The sequence below is a fragment of the Rissa tridactyla genome, chromosome 6 (genome assembly GCF_028500815.1).
Source record: "Rissa tridactyla isolate bRisTri1 chromosome 6, bRisTri1.patW.cur.20221130, whole genome shotgun sequence".
Taxonomy (NCBI): Eukaryota; Metazoa; Chordata; class Aves; order Charadriiformes; family Laridae; genus Rissa; species Rissa tridactyla.
Genome location: NC_071471.1, coordinates 57,733,116 through 57,753,482, shown reverse-complemented (window position 1 = coordinate 57,753,482; position 20,367 = coordinate 57,733,116). Strand labels below are relative to the sequence as shown.

The following is a 20,367-nucleotide window of genomic DNA, read 5'->3' as shown; positions in this document are numbered from 1 at the left end:
GCAGCATGTTGCACGGGCAGGGAGGTCGTGGCTGGCGTTTGCTGCACCTTGTGCAGACGTGGCCGGGACTGGCAGGCAAGAGGCAGGGGATTTGCTCGGATCTGTGCCGTGCAGGGATGTGACCACATCCCTCTACCCACCCAGGACTGAGGCCAGAGAGACGCCAGGGCAGAAGGAGCAGAGAGCCATGCAGACAGGGTCTCCCTGGGGGCATCTGCTCCACGAGTATCGCCCCCACGCCCCCAGAGGAACCTAAAGAGGGATCCTCCTCCAGCCCCACGCAGCTCTGCAGGACCCTGCACACCTGCTGCAGGGACAGAGCCTGGCGCAGCCCCGTCTGCTGCCCTTCGAAGATGCAGCCCTAGCCCCATGGTGGAAGCAGCATCCTGGGCAGAACAAACTGCCCGGGGGAGCCCAGGCCCCCTCTCGTCACTGAAGGGCCGACGCCAGCCCATCTGCTTCTGCCAGGGTGGACTCGAATTCCTCTTCACTGAATGTCCTTTAAGCACCACATGGGTTTGAGCTCTCCTTTGTAGGCTGTTCCCTGGCCAGGGACACCATCACCGCGTGTGGAGGGAGGGGAGCTGTAGATCTGTGATACAGTACGCACATTTTCCTTTCTGTCTGTTGTTTGTTTTTCCTTGTAAACCAGCAGGAGTGCCTGGTGCTGCCCCTGTGATGGAGAGCACCCCTGCTGTGGGTCGTACTGGGGGAGGGAGGTACCTGCATGTGGGTTTCCCTCTGGTCGCATGCTAGGGCCCCTACGCGCAGGGGATATGGTCCCACGTGCAGGACTCGCATCAGGCTAGGCTTGCTCTGTGAGGGATGGGCCCCACAGTGTTGTCACACACAGGGACAGAGCAATTAGGCAGGACACTGCACGCCCGGGATGCACCCAAGGGAGAGGATGGTTTAGAGCAGGAAAGCTGCGGGGCTCCGAGGGCAACATCAGTCCACATCGCTGTTGGCAGGTCCCTGGGTCATGGCCAGCTTCTCCTCAGGCCGGTGGAGAGACATGGGCTTTTCCAAAGTGACTTGTTCCTTGCTTTAGACATGTTGAGCTCAGGAGCAGCAAGGTGTCTGTCAGAGGTGCAACCACTCCTGGGTCGCAGTTGGAGCCCGGAGCGCTTGCCCAGGCTTCCTCTGCAGTGCCAGGGGCAAGCACTGGCCCAAGGGGCCTGTTGTTACAACCAACACAACCTCCCTCACCTGAAACCCCAGGGGCGTGCTCACATCCCCCCCTTACCAACGTGTGTGCATGACCCAGTGGGACTCTCCGGTGATCACACCTGGCTCCACAGCCCTGGAGGAGAACCCAGCTGCCTGGCTCTTCTCGGACGGCATTTTGGCCGGACAAGGGTGTCAGTGAGAGGCTTGGAAGGTGCTACAGGCTTGTTGGAGGAGGAAGAGGAGGAGGGGAGCAGCTCCCCCAGATGAAAGAAAGCCTGTTTGTTGCTTGGGAGGAGCAGCCCCTACGAGGCAGGAGGTGACGTGGGATGAGCGCTCGCAGATGAAAGTCCCTCGTGGCAGGGGTGGAAGGAAGGAGAGCAGCAGGATGAGGCTCCGTGCGTCAGACATGCCCCAGCTCAGTGACCAGGTGCACAAGCCTGAACAAAGCAGCTCTGTCCTGTGAATCCCCAAGGAAATCTGGCCAGGGCAGGTCTGTGCCCCCAGGAACTGATGGACAGGCCAGGACAATTAGCTCCCACCAGGCAAATCCTGCACCATGGAGCTCTTACCAGCGTGCCCACGTTGCACTTGTGCCGCTATGAGCATATCACTGCGCCCCAAGAGATGATCCTGCTGGCTGGGAGCCGGAGGAAGAGCCACAGGGGGTGACAGCACCCAAAGGGACTCTGGGCCTCATGAACAGGGGGTACCAAAGCAGAGCCAGGCCAGGAGCTATGCTCAGGGGCATCCCCTGCCCTTCCTGGGGCAGCTGGGCTGGACACAGCTGTGCCAAATGTGCCCAGCTCGGCTTCCTCCCATCCCTTGCCTCCTCCAGGCGATTTTCTGTGTGCCAGCTCCAGTAACGGCGCAGGCTGTTACCCCTCGGTGCCCAGACTGTGCCCACCCCGCCTTCGTTCCCCCCTACCCCCCCTTCCTACATCGCCCCCGCGCCAGGTTTGGCGCCGGTAAGGAGGGCAGGGCGGGCTCACCGCCGTCGGGCAGCGACCCCCGCCCGGAGTCTGTCCCCGCTCCCCGGGGACAGGCGGGTCCCGCTCCCCGCCGAGGGAGCCCGGCGGCCGTCCGGGCCCACGTGTGCGGCAGAGCCGGCGCCGCGGGAAAATGCGCGCCCCGCCCCGCCCCCGCCGAGCGCTTCCCGCCAGTGACGCTCGCTCGGCCCCGCCCACCCAGCGCCGCAGGGCGGGGCCCATTCTCCCTCCCCTAAGCCCGCCGCAAAGATGGTGGCGACGCTGCGGGGCTTGCCCGCCCTCAAAATGGCCGCCCGCCCCCCGCCGCTGCCCGCCCCCCTCGGCCGGCCTCCGCCGCCCGCCCCGCCGACGGCGGCGAAGGGGTGCGCTCCCGGCATGCCCCGCGCGGGGAGGGGCGGGGCGGCGCGGTGGCCGCCGGGAGCTGTAGTGCGGGGCGGGCGGCGGTCACGTGCCGCCGGCGGCAGTGGCCGCGCTGGGAGCTGAGGCGCCAAGATGGCGGCGCTGCGGGGCGGAGCGGTGCCCGCCGCCGCCGGGGCCGGGGTCGGCGGTGCCGCCGCCGCCGGGGCCGCTCTGCGAGGGCTGGCGGGTGGCGGAGCCCCGCGGGACCCGTCCCTCCGTGCCGGCAGTCCCCTGCAGGTGAGCGGCGGCGGAGCGCGCCGGGCCGCGCCGTGACACGTGGAGGCCGGGGCGGCTCCCGCGGTGGCGGCGGCACCACGTGTGCCGTGAGCGGGCCTGCCACCCCGCTGGCGGGCGGGGGGCCCGGCCTGGGACGGGGGAACGCCGCTCCTGCCGGCCGAGCGGAGCGCCCGGTGCTCTCCCGCTGGGCGTGGGGTGGCGGCGGCGGCAACGGGAGCGGGGAGACCCCTGGGCTGGATGCGGGGGGGGGGGGGGGTTGCGGCACGGCCCCGGGACCCGCCGGGGCGGGGGTCTTGGTGACACCCAGCCCCTGGGGAGTGGGGGACTGGGGGTCGCCGGCCAGGTCCCCCCCTTCCCGCCGTCTCTCCATCCCCGCGCCGCCCTTCGCTACCTGCGGCCGCGGCGGGGCGGGGGGGGCGATTTGGGACGCAGACACCCGCCGGTTTCTGTGGCAGGAGCTCCCGGTGGAGGGGACGCGGCGTGCTCCGGCACGGGGGAGTTTTCCCGGGAGCTTATCCCGGGGGCAGCGGGGGTTTATCGCGGAGGAAGCGTCTCCGGCTCCAGCGGGACGGGTCTGGGGCGCGGTGCTGCCGCCCGTGCGCAGTGTCCCTGCCACCACCGGTGTCACCGGCCCCGGCGGGACCCTGCCGGTGCCGGCGATGGGTGCGCTGGTGCCCGGGCGGGGAGCGCGAGGGTGCAGCACCCCTGGACGGGAGCCGCGGGCACCTGCGCTGTGCGCTGGTCGGGATTTTGGGGACGCCCACGCTCCTGCCCCTTCTAGGGAGCTCCTGCCCGGTGGGGGGGCTGCTCCCCACCCCGAGCCCGGGCAAGGGGATAACGAGCCCGTCGTGCCCCTCCCGGACGCAGAGGGGCCCTCCTGCGTTTAGGGAAGAGAGGTGTCTTCCCGGCTGATGCTTCCCAAAAACAGCTGAGAAATCCCCGGAGCATCCTCTGCCGGTGCCGCGCCAGCCGGTTGGAGCCCCCACGACTTCCCGGGCTCACCCCTGTGCCCTTGCCGGTAGACCCGGCCAGGTGAGAGCTTGCCTTGGTAGCTTGCCCGTGGCCAGTGCGTGGAGGATGGCCGCCCTCTGCTTGGGGCGTAGCCCCGGCACGGCACGCCGGGCACACGTGTCGCAGTGTCACCGGCGCAGCTCGGCTGGGCAGCTGCCCGCGGAGGCCCCAATTGTGCCCCCTGGGTACCACAGCGGCAAGCGCAGTGTCCCTGGCTGCGTGCCACAGGAGCTGGTGGCCACACTCAGGCCACCTCTGTCTCAAGCTGTTGGCTCAAATTCTGTCTCCCCGTGTGCCCAAAGCTTGCTGCGGGTCTGCGGGTGTCCTCCCTTTCTCCCCAGGTGCGGTGTCACCTAAGCCTGTCCTTGAATGTCCCCATGACCCCGCAACCTCTTTGCTGCGCTGCTGAGCGTAAAGCAAACACAGGGAGCTGTGGGGGCGCGGAGGCTGTGTGCCCCCTGCCTCCGGAGCGAGGGGGAACAGGGAGGCGGGAGCAGGCTGGGCTGGTTGGTGCCCCTGCCCCGACGCAGAAGTGTCGAGGGCTGACGGAGGTGCCCGGCCCCAGGTGGATCAAAGGGAGTCCTGGGGGAACGCGGCCTCGTTCGCCGGTGACTCACGGCTGTGGGACTCCTTGTTGCAAGGCGCTGAGTCAACGGAGTCGAGGAGGGCTTGGGAGATCGCCCGCCCTCCCTCCCTCCCTCCCGGGCTGTGGCCTGGAGCTGCGGGAAGAGGCCATTTGAGTGGGAGGATTTTACTTCCCTCCCTCCAAACGTCCAGCGCCGGTCATGGCTGGAAACCTCTTATTAGATGCTGCCTTTGGGGAGAGCCAGCCCTGCGGCAAGATGGGCAGGGCCATGCAACCCCCGGGGCTTCCCCCAGACCCCCTTGCCATCAGCAGGCAGGGGTGACCTTGTCCCCACGTCCCTCAGCTGCTGATGCTCCATGAGATCCCTTCGGCTGGCTCCTCCGGTGGTCTGGGTGCCTCTGCCTGCTGGTCACCGCTGACTCAGGGCTGCACGCTGGCGCTTGGCAGTGCTGGGCGTGTGAGCCTGGATGTGCTTCCCTGCTCCTCCCAGTATCTCCGGGAGGATTGGCCGGGAATCGCAGCCAGGCTGCGCCGTAGAGGGCTGCCAGCGGGGCTCCGCACCAGGTTCTGACCGGCAGCCAGCGCTGGCTGAGGGAGGGGACTGGAGATGCGGAGCGGCAAAACTGCTCCAGAGCCTGATCTGCATGGCAGGGTGGAGCAGGGTCCTGGTGTCACCGTCGGGCTCCGCTTCCAGGCGGAGAGCCCTGGGAGCGGGAGGCCCAGGCTGCTGAGCCCCAAACCACTGCAGACCCCTGCGCTTCGGGGCTGCCATGTTGGCATGCAGTAACAGGCTGAGGGGATTTGGGTGGGTCCTGGCTCTGATTCCCAGCCTGGTCCCGGGATGCCTATGCTCCAGGTTCACAGAGGGCTCCTGGCTGTGCCACAGCCAGAAGTGCCTGCTCTGTCAGATGGGGACAAGGCTCTGAAGAGCCCCAGGGACCAGGGAGGTGGGCAGGTGGCATTGGTGCTGCCATATTTTAGGAAACACCTATTTAGTGAAACGCCCGCTCTCCCTCCGGCGCAGCCTCCCTCTTGCCAGGAGAGTGGTCCAAAGTACAGGCAAGACCTTGTACAGGGGACGGGGGGCGTTTTGTCCTGCGTGGGCTCAGTCTTGTGGAAGCTGCGGGACGTATGTGAAACCCGGGTGAGCTGCATCAGAGAGAGGTGTGCTCTCCCAGGGCTCCGTCCTTGGTCCCCTTATCTTCCCTGCCTGCGTTATCTCTGCCTAAGCCCATCTGCAAACAGGAATTCGCGTCCCGTCTCGTGCGTGCGACACGCCTGCACTGCTGCTCTGCTCCTGGCAGAGGCTGCGTATCCAGTGGCTTTGCTTAGCTGGGGGCCACAGCCCCCTGCCCTCGCCTGGCATCTCGCTTTTCCTGGCTTTTCCTGATTGCCCTGCAGTGCTGGGCTGTGTCGCACCATGGAGTGCGGTGCAAAGACCTTTCCGAAGTTATCCAGCATTACCCAGACATCCCTGGAGCTGGCTGGGGGACTGGAAAGGATGTGGGGCTGGGAATTTGGAGGAAGAAGAGTAATAAAGCCGTTTTGGTCCTGGATTGGGAGTACAGTCCGTGTCCTCTTGTAGCCTGCGGCAGGGGTGTCAGGAGAGGGCCCTGGCAGTGGCAGCTGGCTGCATCCCTGTTGCTGACTCCTGCGCTTTCGTTATGAATTTCGTAATGTTTTGGGGCTTATCTGAAGCACCAACAGTGGAGTCAGAGGAGCATGTGACAGTCCATGGGGTGGGGGGAGCTGGCTTCGTCCCTCCCCATCCAGCATGAGCGATGTGTGGTGTTGGGCAGAGCCTGGGAATTACTGGGGTTTTATCGATTCATCTTTCCCAGTCATGCAGACGCAGAGCGAATCGTGCGGGAGTTTTCGGTGTGGAAGCGTCCCTGGTGATCGGAAGGGTCTCAGGCCGAAAGTGTCACGGGGCTTTGTGCAGTGGGGTGGACTGGTCCGAACCTCTCCTGAAAAGCCATCTTCTGGCCAGCAGCGCAGCCGTGTCCCACCTGCCTCCCCTGCGTGTTTGGGGGTGCAGCAGTGAGCTCAGCTGCCGTTTGCAGCGCAGGCCGTCGGGAGCCCACGTGCCCTGCGGAGGAGATGAGCGCTGGTAGTGGTGCTTTGCAAAGTATTTACCCTGTGCTCCTCGACAGTGCTTTTCCCTGGAGGAGGATGACCTGAACTTAACGTCGCTGGATGCGGAAACCATCTTGGAGGCCGAAGAGATCCTGGGAACGATGCAGAACTATCTCGACTCCTCTGTGATCTCCATCATCGAGGACCTCTCTCTGAGCGAGGTGGGAACACACACACGGGCGTGGGAACCATAGAATGATAGAATCATTTAGGTTGGAAAAGACCCTTGGGATCATCGAGTCCAATGTGTGGGAAGTGGCAGCTGGGCTGGCTCTGGCTGTGGCATGGTGGGGGTGGCGGCAGGGTCCCCTGTGGCCGTGTCCCACCACCCTCTGAGACTGCCCCTGCCCTTGCAGCAGAGCAAGGCCTGCCTGGATGCGCAGAACGAGCTGTCCCTGCTAACTGCCATCACTGAGATCCTGGACAGCACGGACGATGAGACCCTGTCCCCCTTTGACACCATCATGGACGCAGAGCTGCTGACTTCACCTCGGGAGCGGGATAATCCCTCGGTGAGTTGTGTGACAGAGACAGCCCGATGCCAAAATGGGTGGGAAGATGCTCAGGCAGGGCTCTGCCACGTCCGGGCACAAGGGTATCCTGAGGTGGTAGGACCCTGGTCTCCAGCACCCTGGGATGGTTCCTCTGACCAGCCAGCCCTGGACACCCCCAGGGCTCTGGTGTGAGCTTGGGGGGCCATGCCTTCACCTTGGGTCTTGGTGAAGAGACAGAGATGTGGCAGAGGCTCTGGGGAGCAGCCCGTCCCCCTCTGCTCAACCAGCTGGGGCTGTGTGTGCCACGGGTGAAACAGGGCTGAGTTTCCTCCCGGGCTCTGCGGGGTGACATGCGTGGCCACTGTGGGGCTGGGGGTGGCCTGTCCCCTCTAGCAGCAGAAATCTGATGCTACCTCATCCTCTGTCTGTCTCCTCTCCAGTTTCAGAAGTTTCTCAGCTTATCCCGTCCATCACTGGAGTGCGAGAGCCCAGCCCTGGAGCAGCCCAAGGCTCTCAGGCCTCTCAGCAGCGTCTCTGTGGTTGGGAAGGTGAGCAACTGAACGGGGGAAGCTGAAGGAGATTAAGGAGTGGTGTCATGGTGGTGCTGGTGTAACTGTGTCCCTGCTGCTGCCCCCCAGCCCCTGCCTTCCCACCTGGCACAGGTGTCCTCTCTCAGAAGCAATGCTTTTGCAAGGCACCAGTGGCAGCGTGAGCCGGGACTTCCCCCGCTGGTGGGTTCTGTGGGACTGGGGATGTGTTGGATGCCCCTGTAGAGGTGGGGGCTTTCCAGCTCTGTTGCGTCTTACTGGGAGGGTCAAACATATTCCACCTTTGTGTCTGCCCGGGGGCTTTGCTGCAGAGTTGCAGCAGACCCACAGTTGGCTCTGCCCAGGGTGGCTCCGGTGAAAGACCAGGAGCTGATGATCACTTCGCTTCCCCTTCCCAGACCGACACAGACCTGGCTTGGGACCGTGCCGCACATGGCCTCGAGGACCCAGCGCTGCCGAAGAAGCAAGTCTGCAGCACCCCGAGGGTGGAGAGGAAGGTGGGCCGGCACCGGGCCCGAGAGCAGCCCCTGCCGCAGCGCAGCGATGGGGAGGAAGAGGAGGACGAAGCTGCCTTGAGCCCAGAGCGAGACAGCAGCATGGAGGCTGGGGAGTTTTGTGTGAGCAGGGCTGGGGCGGCACTAGAGGACCGCGAAGACCCCTGCATCATCAACACAGGTGACGTGTCCCTGAGTGAGCTGGTGAAGTCCATGCACCCATACTGCCTGCCCACCTTCACTGTGTGCTTGGACCCCGAGACCGAGCCTGTGGCCAAGGAGCTCCTGAGTGGTCCTGTCTTGCTGGAAATTGTGCCTGGCGAGGGGGAGAGTGTGGAGATCCCCGTGGTCCTGCAGCCCTTGGCTCCCAGCTTCCCCGACCTGCAGCCCCAACTCCTGGCAGCAGAGAGTACTGGGAAGTCAATCCCAGAGGATAGAGAGGAGCCATCAGGAGCTCCAGCCCGGCAAAACAGGACGGAGGAGGAGAAGGAGGAGAAACCACCTGGAAAGGAGCCCTCCTGCACTACTCCAGAGAGCATGTGCCCCCCAGAGAAAGCAGCACCCAGAGCCTGGAGCCCCGACAGCAGCTCCCAGCCCAGCACGGGGGCACCAGCAGGTGGTAAACGCGAGGGCTCTGAGAAGGGACGCGGCCGTGAGAGAGCAAGGAAGAGTCGGAAAAAGAAAGGAGAGGAGGACCAAAGTGAGCAGGCCAGGCCAGGCAGGGACTGTGTGGCCCACCGGCTCCGCTCAGCTGGCTCCGGGCAGCCCCCGGGCCAGCAGCCCGCCAGCCGGCGGCGGGCAGCCTGTCCCTCCACCCAGGTCTCGGACTTCCTGGCACAGCAGCTGGAGCGAGCCCGGAAGGAAGGGCAGATGGAGCTGCATGTTGAGCGGGTGCCACGGCCCCGGGGCAGGCCCCGGAGCACGACAGGGGCCTGCCTGCTTGAGAAAGGGCAACGGGAGCTGCAGAAGGAGCCGGCACCAGGAACAGTGAGCATAGCCCCAGAGAAGGCTGAGGTTGTGGTGCCTCTGGAGAAGACCGGACCAAATGTGGAGGAGCAGCCAGCAGCCACGTGTCCCAGCCCAGCAGACCAAGCTGAGTGTGAGGGAGATGCACAGCCGGCTACTGGACAGGGCGTCAGGGTCTCGGAGGCTGCCTCTCCACTCACGGAGCAAGGTGTGGGGCTGGAGCCCCCCCAGAGCCTGCCGGCAACAGAGCCAAGTGAGGGCCTGCCCAGGGAAGCCAAACCCAAGGCCCTGAGCCTGCGGGAATACCGCATCCGCATGCTGCACCGCCAGCCCAGCCCAGGCGACAGGAAGGATGGTGAGAAGCAAGCAGCCAGCAAGTGGCCCAGCATCCCCGAGCCTCCGACAGAGCTGGCAGAGATCCCCTGCCTGGTGTCGCCCGTGCGCCCTGCCACTGAGGCAGCCAGCGCTCAGAAGAGTCCGGAGAAACCAGCCAGCCCCACTGCTGTCCCTTCTCCTGCTGGCAAAGCTCCCACCGCTCTGGCTTCAGCTCCGGCAACTGCCACAGCTCCAGCCATTGCCACGGCTCCGGCACCTGCCATGGCTCCAGCACCCCCATCAACACCAATGCCTTTTGTCGCACCAAATGTGCCCCCAGCCCCTGGCGTGGCCCCCACCGGGATGCCACCAGCCTCTGCCGGTGCTTACGCCCTCTACCCACCAGTGCCTTCCTGGCCCTGTTTCAACCCGCAGCCCATGGGCTGCCATGGTTTGCCCCCACCACCCAGTGCTGGCTCCTCCAGTACTTTTCACATGGTGCCTGGCCTCCCGCCTCCAGCCATCGCCTGGCCCCCACCGACCATGCCACCCCCGCCTGCGTTTGGCCCTGGTGGCCCCTACGCCCCGGTAGGGTGGGCACCTCCGTCCTACTGGCCAGGAATCCCTATGCCACCTCCGGTGCCTCCTCCGGTGCCTCCTCTGGCGTACGGGGACCCCGGAGCGGCACTGCAGGGTGCTGCTGCCTTTCCGGCTGGTGGCCACCCCAGCACGGCCCTCCTGCACGGGCAGCCTCCTGCCACCCCTGCACTCAGCTGTCCAGAGCCACCGACCTTCCTCGCCCAGCCGTCTACTGCTCCTGCCAGCGAGATGGGGGCTGCTGGTGGCCCAGCCAGGCCAGCAACTAGCAGGGTGTCGGACCCCAGAAGGCAGGCACGGCTGGCGGGGGAGAGCTCTCTCCCCAAGACTCCTCCTGCCCCAGCCCCTGCCCAGCCCCTGGCAGCTCTATCGGCTTCTGCTGCCCAGCCCAGCAGGGTCCCTCCTGCAGCGCCAGCCCAGCACACAGCAGCCCCCCAGGCTGCCCCCGCCCAGCCTCTGGAGGAGACCCAGGCTGCAACCCCCACCCAGCTCCCAAAGGCCCCTCCAGCTGCCACCCATTGCCCTGTGGAGGTGTCCCCTGCCACTGGCCCTGTTGGGGCATCCCCTGGCACCTGCCCCACAGAGGAGATTGTAGGGCCAGGCAAGGGGTCAGAGGAGAAAGCTCTGCCGGAGCCCAAGGCAACTGCTGGGCAGGAGCCACCCAGCCAAAAATCCACCTCCCAGGCTGTGGCAGCACCACTGAAAGCGAGTCGAGAGAGCAGCCTGCCCACCAAGGCACCTGCCACACGGCCATGGAGGCACCAGCCGCTCCTCAGCCCAGCACAGCCCAGCGACAGCAGCAAGGACATTGTGCAAGCCTTCATCAGTGAGATCGGTGAGCGGGAGGGCTGTGGGGCACTGGGCTGAGCGTCGCCAGTCGGCGAGGCTGTGGTGCTGCCGGCAGCCGAGGTAGCGGCACTGGTTCCTGGCACTTCTGTGGGTGAGGGTGGCAAAGCTGCGCCCGCGGGCTTGCAGTCTCTTCCCAGCGCTCTGCCAGGACGTTGCCTCCAGTGGATGGTCTGGGCTGGCTGTGCCCAAACTGGTCCCTCCTGGGGCTGCAGAGCTGGGTGCTCCTGTCCTCACTGTGGGAGTTGTGGAGTTGCTGCAGGCTCTGCCACTGCCTCTCCCCAGCGCTCGCCCTGTCATCTGGGGAGGCTGATGCAGGGGGAGGATGGGGCTGAGGTGCATCCCCATGGTGCCGGGAGGGTTTTGGCTGACCTGACTTAATGTGCTCTCTCCCTGGCCCAGGGATCGAAGCCACCGACCTGTCCAGCCTGCTGGAGCAGTTCGAGAAGACTGAAGGTGCGGATGCGGCGTGCCATCCCCCGCGGGACTCTCTGTGCCCTGCTGGCCTCCCCGGGCTGCTTGTGTTCCTTGTGGTGGGGTGGGAGCAGGGGGGGGCGGGACAATGCTGCCTGCGGGCTGGTGTTACCCTGCCTGGGTGCTTTGTCCTGGAGGTGTCTCTGCACCAGTCTCCTTCCTGGCCTGTGAAAGTGGCTAGGGGTCCCCAGGACAGCCAAGAGGGTGGTGAAGAGCCCATGAAGGAAAGGGCATGTACAGCTTCTCTCTGTAGGGAGCAGAGTTTGGGGTGCTGTGAAGCCTCTCCCTGGCAGTGCTTGGGGTGCTATGTGTGTGTCCCTGTACGCAGGGTCTGTCCCTTGTCCTCCTGCCCCAGCCTCTCGCCACCCTCACCCACCCTCTCTCCTTTCAGCCAAGAAGGAGGAGATTCCCGTGCAGCCCCCTGAGGACAGGCGTCCGGTGGGGAGCTCTGGGTGAGTACCAAGACCTTCGCAGCCGGTGCCCCAGTGTGGAGCCTGGTAGAGGGCTGAGCCCTACCTTCAGCAGGGGCACGGGGCAGCTCTTAGTCCTGGCAGTGTCCGAACTGCACCGGGGGCTGTGTTTGCTGGCCCAGGAGGGGCTGAGCTTCTCGCTGGGTTGCGGGCAAGAGCTGGGACTGAGGGGGAAAAATAAGGGGAAGCAGTGATGGGCATGATTGGGTTGTGCAAGTTCCATCCTTGCAGCTCTCTCAGGTCCTCTCCGCTCCCAGACTGGCTGGTGGGGCAGCTCGGGTGGGGGGACTGGGCACATTCGACAAAGCTCCTTTCCACTTTTCAGGCCTGAGACCCAGCAGGACAGGAAGCCCCTGGATGGCCTGCAAGCCTCTGAGCTGGCCAACGTGGCAGGTAATGCTTGGGACGAGGCAGCGGAGCCCGCTGTGTCCTGGCAGGGGCTATTGTGGGGCTGGGGGAGACACTGGGGCTTGAGGGGAGCCGAGCCAGGAAGGACCCCAGCTAGGTGGGTTGAAGCAGGGGGCTGCTCTTTAAAGCCCTCCGGTCCTCTTGCAGGCCTCACTCCCCCAGCGACGCCCCCCCACCAGCTCTGGAAGCCATTGCCTGCTGTCTCGTTGCTGGCCAAGGCCAAGTCGCCCGGGTCCGCGTCCCAGGAAGGGCCCCAGAAAACAACCAAGCTGGTAAAAGCCAAGCCGCTGCCCCCAAGCAAGCTCCAGGGGAAGAGCCCGATACCAGCCACCACCAGCTCAGCCCCCAGCCACGTCTGCTCGGGAGACCACGACTACTGCATCCCGGGTGCGGTGCGGCCGGACAGCAATGGCGGCCCTGGCACACAGCCCCCTACTGAGGGCGGCTCCCGCTGGAACGTCAAACACCACCGGGACATCACTATCAAACCCATCTCCTCCTTAACCAAACGGACGCTGGACCAGCCCAAGTCCACCCCGCCAGCTCCCAGCACCACCATGGGGCCCAGCCAGGAGCCCCTGGGGACGGCCTGCCTAGCTCCCCTAGATTATCGGACTAGCGTCCCAAATAAGGCCACCGCCGGGTGCAGCAGCCCCCCCACCTCCGTGCTCCTGTCTCCCGCTGCATCCCCCTGCCGGGACCAGGAGGTGCGGACTCCCAGTGCCCAGCCCAGTCGTGCTGCTGCCAAGAGGTCCCTGCGCTGCTACCGGAGACCCCGGGACTCACCCAGCCCCTCTGCTGGTAGCTGGAGGGCTGGCCGGAGCCGTGCCAGCCGTTCTTTCAGCTCCAGTTCAGATGGAGCTAGTGAGTCCTCCTCTTCATCTTCATCCTCGTCCTCCCGATCCCGGTCACGGTCATTCTCCCCACCACCCAAGCGGTGGAGAAGGTAAGTGGTAGAGCATCGGTCCGCTTGCTCTATGGGCAATTGTCTGGTGGACGGTCTTCTGCGAGGGTGCCCAGACACCTCTTTATGTTGACTGTATTTGATCTTTTTGTCCTGGTGGCCCTTTTGAAGGGATGCCTGGCTCGCAGAGACTGGGGGAGCTGCACTGACACCCTGATAGTGAGTGTCTGGCTGAACCTCACATCTGGACAGGTGTGCCTGTGAGGCCACTGCTGAGCCAGGCTTCCTTACTCCTGGAACACCATGGTACGAGTTCTTGGCTGCACCTTGGCTTTTGGATGCTTTTTCTGGGGTATTATTGCAGGTGTTGGTGTTTGTGGTGTGGGACTGATGCAGCCCTGGGTGTAGAAATGAGGAGCCACAATGGAGCCCTCCAGGGAGCTGCTGGACGCAAGCAGAGAAAAACCTGTCTGGCTTGGCTGCCTCAGGAGCTCCCCATGGAGGTGGCTGCGTAGGAAAGTGGGGCGGCTTGGTCTCTGTGGGACGTGTTTCTTTTGAAGTCTTGTGCATCTGAGTGATGCACAGCCTGTCCCAGCTGGGGTGAGAGGCACTACAGCTGGCAAGGGATCCCTCATCTCCCCTTCCCTGTATGTTCAACCAACTCTGGAGACATCCCAGATCACTGGGCATGAAGGGCTTGTCCAACCAAGGCCCCTCCATCAGTGGCCAATAGGTGGAGGTGGGAGCTGGAAAGGGCACATATATAGTGCCGTGTCCCAAGGATGTGCAGCTCAGGGAGTTGCCCTGTCTGGCTTGGCTTTCCAGCAAATGCAGCTGTCCCTGTGCTGGGGAATGTCCCCATGGACTGTGCCATCCTGACCCGCTGTCCTCCAGGAGAATATGTGGCAGTACCAGTACCAGGCAGCATGCCCCATATGGGGCCTGGGTTCGCCTGTAGCGGGGACCACCTGTGGGCAGCATGTTCGGAGAGGGATGCTGCTGCTGGCTGGAGGCAGCACAGCTTGATCCCAGAGGGGTTTCAGTCATGCTGTCCTTAAGCTTTGCCTGTCCTTGCCAGAGAAGCTCTTGCGGGCAGGAGGCTGTGAGCACAGAAGCCCAGCCCTGTCCCAGTGCTATGCCATGGCCCTTGTTGTGGTTGGAGGCACGTACGGTCTCCATTTGCACGGCTGTTGAGTGCAATGTGGATGTGATGGCTCCAGAGTTATCCTGTGCACCGTGTGGGGCTCAGCACAGCAGCCCCAGCCCCCCCGGGTCCTTGCGCAGTCACAGCCATGTGCTGCATTGTTCCTCTGTGACTATTTCTTGCTCTTCAGAGGCTCTTCACCTGTTGTGAGCCTGCTCCCTTTTCACTGCAGTGTTTGGAGCCAAGTGGAGCAACGTCTCTGTAGTGTTGCCACTGCCCCAGCAAACTTGGGCAGAGGTTTCCATAGCCCAGCTTACCCTGGGGATGGGCCCTGTCTGAGTGGGGTGCTGGGTACCTCGGGGAGGACTGAGTCTTTTTCTTCTCCGGAGCCTCATGGTGCTGGGCATCTAGAGGGCTCAGCACTGAGCTGTGTCTCTCCTTTCCCCAGGTACCGCTCAAGATGTTCCCACAGCTCCTCCTCCCGCTCCAGCTGTGGGTCATGTGGCAGGTCCCGGGACAGGTCCTCATCGTCATCATCAACATCCTCCTACTCATCCAGGTCCACATCCCGCAGCCAGTCCCGCTCCCCCTCGCCCCGCAGGAGGAGTAACAGGCGGAGAAGGTGAGTGTGGCCACCCTGCAGGGGTTTGAGCTCCCCCAAGCCATCTTCCAGCCCCCTGTGTCCTGGGCAGGAGTGGACCACTCCTTCAGTATCTCCCTTGTGTCTGGGATCACTTTCTTCTGGCACCCCCATGACCCTGTAGCTCACATGTCCCGTTTCTGCCCTACCAGATACAGTTACGATGCACAGGACCACTACCAAAGGCAGAGGATCCTCCAGAAGGAACGTGCAATAGTGAGTGTTGGAGGGCTGGGAAGCTGGGGCTGAAGATTTGGGGGTCCCCAGCCCCTCCATCACTTGAGAAAGCCATGGGCTTGCAGCCTTGTGGTCAGTGTTTCTGGGAGGCTCTGGCCAGGGCATGGTGTGATGGGTGGCGATGCTGGGAGGGTGCTCTGTGCAAGGGGTCCTGCTCACTGGGAGGGCTCGGAGATGCCAACGTTGGGAGACGCTGAGTCCCCCTGTTCCCATCTCACATGACGGCGCATCCCTGCCCGCAGGAGGAGCGGCGAGTTGTGTTTATTGGCAAGATCCCCAGCAGGATGACACGGTCAGAGCTGCGGCACCGCTTCTCTGTGTTTGGGGACATTGAAGAGTGCACCCTGCACTTCCGATCTGAGGGGTAAGAGCTGCAGGGATGTGGGGCAGCCTCTTCCCAGAGATGGCTTCTCTTGGCCCCTTTCCCGTTCAAGGGGACGGTGTGGACCAAGGTGGGACAAACATACTGCGTTGCCACTGATCTCTTTCTTCTTCTTCTCTGGCTCCAGGGACAACTATGGCTTTGTCACCTACCGCTATGCCGAAGAAGCCTTTGCCGCTATTGAGAGCGGGCACAAGCTGCGGCGCCCAGATGAGCAGCCCTTCGACCTGTGCTTTGGTGGCCGCCGGCAGTTCTGCAGGAGGAACTATGCCGACTTGGGTGAGTTGTGCAGCCCCCACGTTGAGGGGTGGCACCATGGGTCCTCTCTCCTTCCCAGGAGTAGGGGTCCCCCTCCTTGGGATTGGTCACGCTTGGTTGGGCAGGGCCGTGTTCAGGGAAAGCCCTGTCCTCAGGGGAGGTTGGATGGGGGCTCCCCATCCCTCCAGCGCTGTGATGGAGGCCAGGTCTGGTCCTCCATCAGCCCAGCTCTGGGTCTGGAGGTTGGCATGTGAAGTAAGATGGGAAGGAGTTGCTGCAGGGATGGTCAGAACAGTGTCCCCATGGCTCAAGGCAGCCTCTTCCTGTGTCTTCCAGACTCAAACCGTGAGGATTTCGACCCGGCCCCCGTCAAGAGCAAGTTTGACTCCCTGGACTTCGACACGCTGCTGCGGCAGGCACAGCGCAGCCTGCGGAGGTAGCGGCAGGCGAGGCGGAGCGCCCGCCCCCACTTTTATACTCAAACACAAAAGACAAAAAAAGTATGGAGAGAGAGAGATGGGGTTTTTAAGAAAAAGAAAAAGGAAAAAAAGAAATTTGTTTTATAACCAGTATTTAAGGAGGACGGGTCATTTGCCTTTGACCGGAGGGGCCCAGGCGAGTGGCAGCCCCAGGCTTGCCCCAGCCACGTAATAAATGCGGATGCCCAAACAGTAGCGCTGCCTTGTCTCCTCCTTCCCGTGGGCTGTTCCCAGGCGTGGGCTCGGGCTGTGCCCCCTCAGGATCCTGGGGGCTCTGTGCTGGGGTCTGCCCCCATGAGAAGTAGCACAGGTTGGGGACTGGGTGCAGGAGTGGGGTGTCTGGGGAAACTGGGGCAAGACTAGGGTCGCTGAGCTGCCCTGAGGGGTCTGTGGCAGCTCCCAAATGGCCGGGCACAGGGTGAACGCCTCTTTGAGGACAGGCAGTGCAGACCCCTCTGACCGTCTCTTGGGCTCTGCTGGAGTGAGGACTCAGCACCCTATCCTTGAGGCCACCCGGTTGGGTTTTGGGGCCACCTGCACCTCCCGTGGTGGCCACAGAGGGGCAGTGCAAGATCCTCCACCGTCGCTCCCTGCTGTGGGCTGGGGTACTAGGGGCTCAAGCCCTTGGCAGGAGCACGGGCAGGGGTCTGTCCGCTTTGAGGGCAGTGTGTGCAACCACGATGGCTGCCTGTCCCCTTCAAGCCTGCTAGTTGGTTTTGCTCCAGCTCGCCAGAAGGAGAGGGATGTCTGACATCTCATCTCCGTGTGTCCCCTGAGGGAGAGGTGTTGGTGTGACTGCAGAGAGGTTACAGGCATCCGCAGCGGGCAGAGCACAGGGGGATGGTGCTTGGCAGAGGAAGGATGGACAGTGATGGGGAGGGGGTGCAGGAGGCCTGTCCAGCTCCCCGCAGTGCACTGAAGGTCATGGAGAAGGGTGATCCCAGGCAGTCCCAAGGGAGAGTGCTTGGGCCCGCTGCCGAGCATCTTCCCTGCACCTTGCCCTGAGCCAGCAGTGCCAGGGCCCTGCACCCGGCTCTCTTGCTGGCAGCTGGAGAAAAGCCCTGCCTTGGGCTGCTCCTGGGCTGGGACAAGCCTGGGGATCCCCAGCTGAGTTGGCAGTGCTGGCTCGGAACCCCAAGATGGCATTGAGAACCCCTGCTTCAGGTCTGGGACAGGCTTGGGCAGGGTGTGGTGGTGCCTGGTTGGGCCCCCTCTCGGCACACCCTGGTGTGGGGGAGCCTGGCTGGGCTCCGCAGAGCTGGAGGAGCATGGAGGGAAGGGATGGGCAGGGGATGGACCTCCCCAGGGCTCCTTGCAGTGCCTGGCATGTGAGGGGGCTGGTCAAAGTCCCTCCCAAATCCCTTCCTTGATGGAGGCAGCACCCATTCCTCTAGTAGGAGAGCAGGGAGGGGAACAGCAGCAATAAACCCAGGGCGGGGTGTCCAGCGGGTGTGACGGAGGGTGGGGGGTTCGGCCAAGCTCATGCTGCTGCTTGGATCATGGTCAGGCCTCCGAGGCCCTTTTGTGGGGGGTGTGCCTGGGGTGTGCTGCAGCAGGTTTATGGTGCGGGATTAGCACAGTGGCTGGAGCCCACTTGTGCCCTCTCTGCTCCCCTGGGTGGAGAGGGATGCTCTTGCCTGCACGCTGGGTGATTCCTGCTGCTCCGTAGCTCGGCCCAGGGAGGCCTCGAGGCTACCCCAGGTATGTGGGGTGTGGTGAGGCTGCCAGTGGGTTGAGCCCTGGGGCAAGCTCCCACCTTGTCTTCTCCTGCCTGGCACTGGACTTTGCACAGGGGAGGGTACAAGGAGGTCGCTGCCGACAAAGGTGTGAGTGGGACGGGGGGGATGCGGGTGGGGGGCTGTTAATCAGTAAAGCAGCGCTTCCCAGGGACATCAGCTTGGCAGAAAGGGTTGAAAGCTAGGGCCTGGCAGGGACTTGGGGGGTTGATGAGAGTGTCCCTTTTTGGGAGTCCATGCAAACCCCTTTTGTTGCAGCACGTACAACCCCTCTCCTGCCCAGGGCAGCTGGGCCAACCACGGTGCTGACAAGCATCTCTGTGGTCTCCAAGCAGCCACAGCAGCGCTGAGGGCGTGTGGATCCAAGCAAGAGTGTTTCAGAGACGGTGCCTGTTCATCCAGCTGCAAAAACACCCACAAGCTATGGGCTGATTCAGGTCTGAGGAAGGGCTCATGTGCCCAAGAGCTGTGCTGGTTTCTCCAACAGCTTTAGCTGGTCTGAAAGTTTCTTCACAGCCTTTCCTCGAACCTCTGCTGCAGCTGTGGAGGCGGGCGGGAGCTGGGGGTGTCACGGGGAAGCCAGAGCTTGGCATGGGGGATGTCCCCTGGCAGAACAACCCCTGGGGATGTGCTACCTCATGGAGCTGAGGTGTGTGCATTTGGGTAGCCCTGCAAGCACAGCATCACCCCAAATGCGTGTGCTGCTGGCTGCAGCGTGAACGAGGCTGAGTCCTTGAGTCCTCGCGTTCCTGGGGCTGGGCTGCACATGGTCCCCTCTCCTCACTCCTGCAGGTGAGGAAAGGCAGGGGGTGTGAAAGCATTTGTGTTGCCAAAAGAATTAACACCCTACTGTTGTGGCCTATAAATCTTTCAGGTGTTAGAGGCTGGCTTTATCCCCCATGTTACAGCTTAATGGTTTCCGTTAGCAATAACCTGGCCCTGTGTTCTGGGGTTATTGATTTAAGGTCTGTTGGGGCGGGTGTGAGAGTTGCGGAAAGGTGTTTTCCTGCCGCCCAGCCAGTGGCAAAGGCACCGTGTCAAAGAGGAGGCAGGAGAGTGGGAAGCGGTGCACAGCCAGCTCTCTGGAAGGGTGGGTGCTGGCAGGAGCTGTCTGGAGAGGATTGGGGGACAGCATCAAGGAGCAGCACTCGGAGCATGTCCTCACTCAGCCCTGCAGCCAGCAGGCACAGCTGCAGTCGCGGTGACCACAGCTGTTGTGGTAGCAGGGCAGCACGGATGCATCCCCTGAGCTCTAACACAGACAGGAGGTGCCTGCCTTTGGCTCTTGTTGGAGTTGTTTCCTGCATGGATGGCCCCTGGCTCGACAGCAGGCAGCTCTGTGTCCCTCCCCCGTGCCAGCCGGACCACCCTGCTGCACTGCAGACAGCCCAGTTTGGGAGTTTGGACCTGGAGCTCCCAACGTAGAGCCATACCTTGTCTCTTCTCTGCACGCACCAATAGGTAAGTCCTGCTGGTGGCCACATCGCTGGCCCAGATTAGTCCCCCTCGCCTTGCAGGTGCCCTTTGGAAGAGGCTGGAGTGCAGCTCTGCGGTACCCGTGGGTCTTTCCCCTGCCAGAGGCATGCCAGAGGTGAGGAGCAGAGCTGGGGCTTTGTAGGAACCCCAGCTCCTTGGGGGGTTCTCGTGTAAGTAAATCCACTTCACCCAAGGCATGTGGTGCATGGAGGACAACTAACCTTCCTCCTACAAGTCGCAGCATCCTTCGGCATCCTTTTGCTGCCTGCATGAGTGGCTCTGCCTCGAGCTGCAGCAGCACATGGCTGGGGGCTACACAGGGGGTGTTTTCTGAGAGGTCATTAAGCAGAGCTGGGGTTTTCACTCTGTTTCTCTTCAAGGCACTTTTAACCTTTCCCCTTCTGTTCCTGCTGCAGGCTCTACTCTCTTGTGGTTGTCCCTAACCCTCCTGTGCCAGGCTCTGCTATCTGTGCCCTTCTGCTGGAACAAACTCCCAAGGATCTGATGCTGATTTCACACCTTCCTCCTCCCTTTCCCTTCTCATTCCCTCTTGCATTACTATGTTCTGAATGTGATGTCCAAGCTAGAAAGCAGCTAGAAGGGCACCCAGCGTGGTCTTTCATCACGGGTAAAACATGGAAGATGAGGGGCCTGTGCTCTGTGTGTAAGCGGTTTTGGAGCCCGAGTGCAAAAGTCAGTGAGGCAGTAGGAGAGTCTGACAGGAGCACTCCTTGCACACCTCTGCCCAGGACTGGAGGCTGTACAGCTTTTTGCTCCATTGCTTTGCAGAGCTCCACATTTCCCCAGCAAAAGCAGAGCCCCTTATCCTCAGGAAAGGTTGTTCTGGGACCTTGGAGTTGGGTGCTACCAGGTGCTGAGCACCCACATTGCTATGAGGTGGGTGTGCTTTTCCACACTTCGCATGTTCACACTTAAGATCCAACTTAAGGTGTTCAGCATGCTCATCCTGAAAG

At 63.1% G+C, this 20,367-nt stretch overlaps 1 protein-coding gene across 1 annotated transcript; it reads left to right on the top strand.

Moving 5' to 3' along the window:
• Window positions 1-2,405: 2,405 nt before the first annotated feature.
• On the top strand, window positions 2,406-16,568 carry PPRC1 (PPARG related coactivator 1). The gene is given in 14 exon segments (XM_054205492.1): window positions 2,406-2,792; window positions 6,543-6,686; window positions 6,882-7,037; window positions 7,460-7,567; window positions 7,966-10,774; window positions 11,188-11,241; window positions 11,651-11,711; window positions 12,055-12,122; window positions 12,285-13,083; window positions 14,634-14,807; window positions 14,978-15,041; window positions 15,305-15,426; window positions 15,572-15,723; window positions 16,039-16,568. Coding segments are annotated over 14 exon segments (5,202 nt in total). The 3' UTR covers window positions 16,143-16,568.
• The last annotated feature ends 3,799 nt before the right edge of the window (window positions 16,569-20,367 follow it).